The 8,639-nt window shown below is 31.8% G+C and overlaps 1 protein-coding gene across 1 annotated transcript; it reads right to left on the bottom strand.

Moving 5' to 3' along the window:
• Positions 1-257: 257 nt before the first annotated feature.
• On the bottom strand, positions 258-5,647 carry LOC107867129 (polyadenylate-binding protein RBP47). The gene is made up of 6 exons (XM_016713243.2): positions 5,003-5,647; positions 2,835-3,315; positions 1,822-1,886; positions 1,618-1,748; positions 1,431-1,527; positions 258-653 (listed from the first exon to the last, which is right to left on the bottom strand). Exons 1-6 carry the CDS (start codon positions 5,435-5,437, stop codon positions 495-497), a joined length of 1,368 nt encoding a protein of 455 aa, XP_016568729.1. The 5' UTR covers positions 5,438-5,647; the 3' UTR covers positions 258-494.
• Positions 5,648-8,639: the final 2,992 nt, after the last annotated feature.

The raw sequence follows: 8,639 nt of genomic DNA, 5'->3' as shown, positions 1-8,639 counted from the left end.
AATGGAGTTTTAGCTTCTGCTTCTTTTCAATTCAGTGATTGTGTAGAAGTTATCAGATAGCTCCGGCTCAAACAGAAGTACTCATGAAACAAAACCAAGATTCAAAAAAATTGGCAATCCAACTCGAGACCTTTTGCACACATCGTCGCCATTACAAATAACACAAAAAAAAAAAAAACAGATTGAAGAATTGATTTGCATCCAGCAGATCTGAATATTTCGCAAGCACCACTTTGCTTTTTGAAGTACACAACATGTGCCATAATGTATGATGATTTATTCCATTCAAGAAGTTTCATGTCTAAAGTCCAAACTTCTAAATAAATGTTTTAATAGAATCCCTAGGAGACTAACACATCCAGTCAAAATTCAGTTCCACTCCTCATTTGGAGGGATTTTGATTAAATTCTACATTCCATGCTTGAAACAAATAGATTAAGCACATTCACCATTCACCATTCACCATTCAAGCAGAGGAACTCGGCGGCAGACTTTCAGCTTACTTGTTGCTGGTGAGTACCATACACTGGATATGCACCATAGGCAGCATACATCCCTGGGTCATGTGGTGGTTGGAAAGCATACCCGTAACCATCATAGAAATGTCCTCCATAGTATGGCCCAGTCCACTGGTTCCCAAATTCAGATCTTGACTGCAAATATTCCACGGAGAGTTTTTGAGTAATACAAGCATACATGAGAGAGTTATAGAATATGGCGAGTGACAGCTTAGCTGGTGCCAGATGCATTTATCTGAGATTACATATCTCTACCGGCCCAACCACCAACAGTCATTTCACACCCACAGCTTCTAAATCGCGTATGCAGCATGATAATCGAAACCCACTTCTACCAACAAGCATAACTTAAGAGTTTCTGTGAGTCGAGCAAATGTTGGACACTAGAAAAGCTATTGAGACATGACAGATGCAACCACTAGTCTAAGCATTAGTTTCTTTTTCTTCGAAGACATAAAACTTCAAAGAAGCAATAGAGAGGAGACAGAGTTGAGCAACACAATCACAAATAGAGAACATACTGAAGCACATGGTTTCTAACTGCTTAATTGGACCAAGTTGCACTTTATCAGAGATAACATAGCGACTACTACCACCCTCAGAAATCAGAAGGAGAGGGTGGAGCAAATATTTTGATCTCCTTACAGCATAAAACCAGAAGTATGTTATTGTAAAACTCTAACGCTTCCTCAACAGCTTATGCAGCTATAATAGATATCCCACTTCTATTGACAAGAGTAACTAGGAGTTTCCATAATAACTATGAGACACCACATGTGCTAGCCACTGGATTTATGACCTTCACTAAGCATTTGCTCGCCTGTATGGAGATTATTTTCATTTTCCAAAGACATAAACTTCAAAGAAGCAACAGCGAACAGACAAAGAGGTGATGGGAGAAAGAGATAATACCTGTTTATTTGCTGGGTTTCGTCCCCAAGAAAGGCGCACTGTTTGCTTGCCAATAGCAGTTCCGTTCAACTTCTGTAAGGCCTCATCAGCATCATTCCTGCCACAACAAATTATATAGATTTGTTACTGTATATTCAGCGTCTAATAAGATATCTAAAGAATCGAAAAATCGCAATCGACAAGCTACCTGTTTGCGAATTGCACAAATCCACATCCTTTCCCAACTGGTATTTTTACAGAAACTATTTCACCATACTGTGCAAAAGGCTGTCTAAGATCTTCATCACTGACATTGGGGTCAAGACCTCCAACAAAAATCTATGATGATATCGATTAGCAAAGGGACTCAAAAATTAGAAAAAAAGAGTAAAGAGTAGAGTAGTTAACAAACTGTGGTATTTGTAGAATCTGCATCAGGTTGTGATCCTTGAGCTGGTCCACCATTGGAGTATCCACCTACCAAATGCAGTTCAGAAGCAAGTATTAAATACCACGAAACAGTCAACTCAACTACACAACATCCACAGTAATTGTTGGAAATTAATGAACCATTATTTTGATGTTTACACTATAAATATGGTTAAACCGCAAAATAAAAACAACTAACTACTGCAACTTATGGAGAACTGCAAATGATGTGAAATTGGAAACAAAACCTAATGGTTAATAATGAAAGAAGCACATTAATTAACTTTCCTACTTTAGACAATTTTAATGATTTATATGTTAAACCGCAAAAGAAACACAACTAACTTCAACTTATAGAGAATGGCAACTGAAGTGAAATTGGAAACAAAACCTAATGGTTAATATGGAAACAACCACAGTAATTTACTGTTTTAGACAATTGTAATGATCTATCAAGTTACCACAAATCTCATTCTTGCTTTCACTTTTAGGTGCCTAAACACAACCTGATACATCCTGGTTGTAACTAAAAAACTCACTTTTGTTGTGAAAATATCAGCTAAAAATAAACAGTTACAAGCAAAGATGACAGTTACAAACACAACCTCAAGAAGATGACAGCTACTTAACAATCAGGTGAGGTACTTGAATATACCCATTTCTCACTAGTTAGAGGAAAGGGGTTGATCTCTTTCCCCTCCTCTTCTTCAAGAATTAGATTTTTGTTAAAGTTGACTCAAAAAATCAATTGCTACCTCACGGAGGTAGCTAAAGAGGCTGTTTCTGGAGGACCCTCGACTCGCATACAACAAATCAAAAAGTATGTATGAAAAGGAAAAAGAGATAGTGAAGAAAACATAGCAACTAATAAGAAACACACAAAAAAAAAAATAGTGCAGCAACACATGACGGTAGAAATCAAAAGCAAGACACTACAGAATAAGGCTAATACTTCGACAAAAGCACCACTAAGTCTAAAATTACATTGCTCATTACCTTGAGAAGAAAATTGTTGCTGGTATCCTGATGATTTCCGTGGTGTCGCGGCACCAATTCGCATAGGCCTGCTAGAACAATACACACCATTCATTTCAGTCATAGCTTGAGACCTCTCATTATCATCTCCAAACCTTACAAAACCATATCCTTTTGAACGACCAGTGTTGGCATCTATGACAACCTTAGCAGCTTTAACAGAAGGGTATTTTTTGGCAAAAGTTTCATGCAGCAAGGTATCAGTAACATCTGCAGCTAAATCTCCTACAAATATGGAAAGATCGGAACCGTTGTTTGCTCGCTTGTCACCCATGCTGAATGTAGCCCAATTCAGACGGAAAGGTTGTTCCACATTAGGCATTGTCATGCAAGAATATGTCTGCAGAACTTTCTCTGCAGATGCATGTGTGAAGAATTCCACAAACCCATATCCTTCAGAGAAACCAGTCTGTTTATTGCGAATTACCTTGATGGAGGCAACCTGCACAAACAGGACCATATAAGCTTACAAGAAAACCATGAGGTTAAAGACTTCACTTTCTACCTTTTAACCATATCACAAAGTCAACTTTGGATGAGCAATCCGTCAAATTTAACCTCCAAGCACATTCGAGAATTTTAAATGGTTCGTTCTGTTTCCAGTATAAATATATGTTAAACTGATATAACTGCTACCAGGAGTGCATATGATGTCATTACTTGCTTATATTTTTTTGTCATTCAGTTTGAGCACTGGATCGAGAGCCTCATAGTTCACCAACTTGGTGTGGCATGACTTATCATGCTCATTAACATGGACAAAAACAATTCATGTGTACTGTGCTCTTAGCATATAGCAGCCTTGTGCGCCAAAAGAATGCCAAGGGCTGTGCTTTCTCAGAAGGTTCTCAATAAAATCTTAGTTAATTACATAAAATTAGCAATTTTAACGGTTATCATCCAAAACTCTGCTGAACATCAGAAAGGCTACAATGAAGAGAAAATAGATGTTTCAAGAAAAACTTATGCTTTTATTTGTCTCCTCACCAGAGTTGCCTATTGTAAAGAGATCAACATTTGAACTTGGAAATTTAATATTAAGATCATTATACTCCAGCAAGACAGAAACAATCCCACTGACTATCAAAGAAGTTATTCTATATTCTAATCTTCTCTCTACTCTAAGATCTTTTAAGAAAAATCCAGATTACATAATTAGAGAGTTCAGAGAAGTTGATACCGAAATTTGACAACTAGCGATGATGTCCTTAAAACATTTTATAACATGAACCCTTCCAAACTACCTTGAAACATTAGACAGTACCATTTATGCTTGTAACTATCTTGTTATCTGCACTATTGTCTAGCCATCTCAAACAACAATAATTACCATATCAGAAACATCAAGTGAGATTGTGTGATGAACTCATATCAACCAAATCGTCAAGATTATACCTTTATAGTAACTCCAAAGCATGTTATGGTATTAAAGAGGAAACTTAAAAGGCTGATGACGGGTTAACTGATCTTAATTAAAATTTGGATTCAATAGCAAAAGTTTCAATCTTGAACATAATTTTTTTATAAATATTCCAAAGCTACTTCCCTCTAACCAAAGCTGTCAATATGAGCTCGACTCGAATACAGAAATGATGCGACGAACATCGTCTACTTAATTGACAATAATATGCTAAAATTAAATTAGAATCACTAATTAAACTAGTAAAATTATTCCCTTCCCCTTTTTCACAATGGAAATAATAACTTACCTTTTACAAACTATTTTCTCTAAAGAAAACATGCAATTAATGAAGACATATATATATATATATATATATATATTTTAGAAACATTCTTCAGTTTATTTCCTAATTAAAACATAGACCAATCATTCAAACTATCTACACTCCTAATTATCAACATTCCATTTATTGAAAAAATGTAAACTTTACTTAAAGAAATAGTGACAACAGCTAGATAGTAGCTATAAATCATTCTACTCAATCTAAATAAGCAAATAAATCCAGATTCACACGCAAATATGGTAATTAGGAAAAAACATTTATGGAAAACATTTATCACGTGTCCAAAAATGTACCATATCTATTCTATATAACTTATAAGTGCATGAAATTAATCGAAGTACGCATAAACTGAACTAACTTATAACGAAAAATTAAAAAAACAACCTCGTTTGTGGAAGCAAAGCAGCTACGTAGATAATCCTCATCCATCCAATTATGAAGGTCGCCAACCCAGATCGTTCGGTTCTCATTGTTATTAGATCCTCCACCTTGCTGCTGATGATGTGGCGACGGCGAATGCGGCGGGTGATGTCCGCCGCCGCCGCCGTGGATAAGGTGGTGGTGATGGTGTGGATGATACGGCATATAGTGAGGTGAATAATGCGGTGCCGGCATCATTGGATGCTGCATTACCATCGCCGCCGCCGGATACTGCATCGCCACCCAAGGCTGCGCCGCCGCTGCCGCCGTGGGTACAACCGCCGCTGCACCACTCACTGCTGCCGGTGGAGAAGCCGTTAACTGTGACGACGAAGATGCCGCCGCCGGTGGTGGCGGCTGCTTGTTTTCATGAGATTCAGTACCATTGTTCCTCTGCATCTTTACCTCAAACCCTAGAGTAAACAAACTCACATACAAGTAAAAAAAAGCTTTATTTATACTTGCTATAAATATAAATAAATAGAAATAATTATTATTGTTATTTCTATGATTAAACAAAAAAATATATATATATATATATATATACTCTTTTCTTTTCGTATTATTTGATTTATGGTAAATTGTCAAAACTTACTTTGTATTATTCACCCATATTAACTTGCCAAACTCGTTTCATATTATTTATTTTTATTACTTGATTTATGATAACTTATCAAATTTATTTTGTATTATTTATCCATGTTAACTTGTCAAATTTATTTTATATTACTTAACTCGGGTTAATTTATCAAACTCATTTTATATTATTTATTCATGTTAACTTATCAAACTCGTTTTATATTACTTGTCCATGTTAACTTGTCAAACTTGTTTCACATTACTTGACTTATGTTAAATTATCAAACTCGTTTTATATTATTTGACCTAGGTTAAGATACTCATATTATTTGACGCATATTAACTTGCAAAACTTATTTCTTATTAGTTAATGCATATTAATTTGTCAAACTCATTTCGTATTATTTATTCACGTCAACTTATCAAACCTCTTAAGGAAGCTTTACTTGACTCGTGTTAACTTGTCAAATTCCTTTTATCAAATTTCTTAAGAAAGTTTTAATTAAATATATACAACAACAACAATATATTCAGAATATTCCCACGTAATAGGGTTTGGGGAGGGTAAAGTTTACGCAGTTCATACCATTATTTCTAAAGAGATAGAGAGGCTGTGTTTTAATTAGACATATATTTTACTAAATTAATTTTTAATTATACTTTAAAACTTTAAATTGGAATAATTATTTAATGCTAAACTAATATAATTAATGATATTTTAGAATTTCAAATTTAATTATTATTATATTATATTATATTATTATTTAATACTAAAGATAGTATAACAATAAAATATTCAATATTCCGTCGAAGTGAAATCTAAGGAGAATTGACTGTATGTAATTTGTATTCCTATTTGAAAAGTGGAATAGAGAATTTATTTCTAATAGATATTCGAATCAAAATAAAATACTGCTTAATATTAAAAATAGAATAGAGAAAAATAATAAAATTTTCTTAATTTACAAGAATGAACAAGTAATTTAACATATTTATTTTTAGTATAAAATAAATTTCAATGAAAAGGAAACCAAGATAAGTATGTCATGGAGATAGATATGGCTGCAAGTGAATCTAGAGCAAAAAAAGAAAGAGAAGATGATGACGAATTCAGTAAAACTCTGTATGAAATATCAACCGCTGGATTGATCGGTGGTCTTCAATATCCACCGTTGATTTTCAAGAATGTTTTTGGATATGTTCTGACTATTAAATCTTACCTTGTTCGTATAAATTTGGTCGGCTACTTTATTTATTTGTCTTTTTGCACCTCTTTTGGTAATTATTTTTACAGTTACAGTTATTATTGATTTTGGTGAAAGTGGGAATATTTACGTACACTACACTTTGTTGATGTTTCTTTTTTTACAGTGATGGACGTATGACAGAAAATTATTGTGTGCTACTCCATTTTATTTTTTTTTGTTTAAATCATGTTTGGTACCTGTTTTTTAAGAATTTAATTATATTTAAATTCGCTCCACATTAAATTTTATTTGGAGAAAAAAACTCTCAACAGAGTATTTATTTATATCTAGGATCAAATCCTCTATCTCTGAATAGATTGAAGCAGCTTATTTCCGCTGCGCCACCACTACTGCCATTGATGTGTTACTCCATTTAATAGTACATAAGTAGTTGGACTGGCGACATAAATTTCTTCTTTGATGATACATGTGGAAAAGACTGAAATTTCCCTATTTCACTTGTTTGGTCACTTGCTAAACTAATGTTTGATCATAAAAATTATTTATTTATTTCGTTTTAAAAAAATAATTTATAAAAAAATAAATTTTTTTTTATAATATTTTAATTTTAACTTTTCACATAACATATTTAGGATCATAAGATTAAAGAATATTTTGATATATTTGACATAATTTTAATTTAAGGCCACAAAATTTAAAATTTTTCTTTATTTTCTTAAATTTTGTGTTAAGTCAAAGTAGGTCATTCTTTTTAAAACGAAGGGAGTATAATTTTTTGAAGTTGAAGTTATATTTAATCATAAATATAAATTAAAGTTATTTTTATTGAGAGAAGTATGAGTAAAAACAAGTAAAACTTGCTTTCTCTTTCTCAAATATAATTCTGAAATTATATTTGAAATTTTCATGGTCAAACACTTATAATTTCCACTTTTTTCACTAAAGTGAAATAATTTTTCGAAAAAAAATAAAAATATTTCATGACCAAATGGCTGCTAAGTAAACGTTTGGTGGTGAAAATTAAAAAATCTTAAGTTGGAGCTGGAGTTAGAGTCGAAATTAGAATTAAAATTGGAGTTAAAATTGTATTTGTTCATGAATATAATTAGATTTAGTTTTTTAATTTTTGTGAGAGAAAAGATGGAAAAAATGAAATACAACTTCTTTTGTTTTTCACTTTTTTAAATTCAACTCCAAGTTGTATTTAAAATTTTCATGGCCAAACATTGACTTAAATTGAATTTAACATAAAGTGAAAATTATTTTTGAAAAAGTGAAAAATTTTCTTTTTCAATCGTGTATATATAATAATAATAATAATAATAATAATAATAATAATAATAATAATAATAATAATAATAATAATAATAATAATAATAATAATAATAAAGAAGAAGAAGAAGAAGAAGTTGTGTGACCCTCCATTAATTTTTTGACACATAAGTTATAGACCCCTATCTTTTTAATTTTGTAATGAAAGCAATGAATAAGAGAGAGAAAATATATTTATATAATTCATATGGGTCTTAATTAATAAAATAAATTATGTTAAATAAATATAAAAAAAATTAAAAAGGAGAATTATATGCTCTTGTATGCAAAATCATGTACGATAAAAATATAATTTTTTTCTTTATGATTTCAATAAAGTTCACGTGAACTTTTGATCATTATTTGAGATAAAAATTACATTAAATTTATGTATTGATCCTATTTTTATTAATAAATATTTCATTCGTTTAAATTTATGATTTCTTATTAAAATTTTAAAAAAGACATATTTTTATATTTAGAACAATAACATTTCACATGAA

This window comes from Capsicum annuum, chromosome 4 (genome assembly GCF_002878395.1).
Source record: "Capsicum annuum cultivar UCD-10X-F1 chromosome 4, UCD10Xv1.1, whole genome shotgun sequence".
Classification (NCBI taxonomy): domain Eukaryota; kingdom Viridiplantae; phylum Streptophyta; class Magnoliopsida; order Solanales; family Solanaceae; genus Capsicum; species Capsicum annuum.
This window is presented reverse-complemented; position numbering and strand designations above follow the sequence as displayed.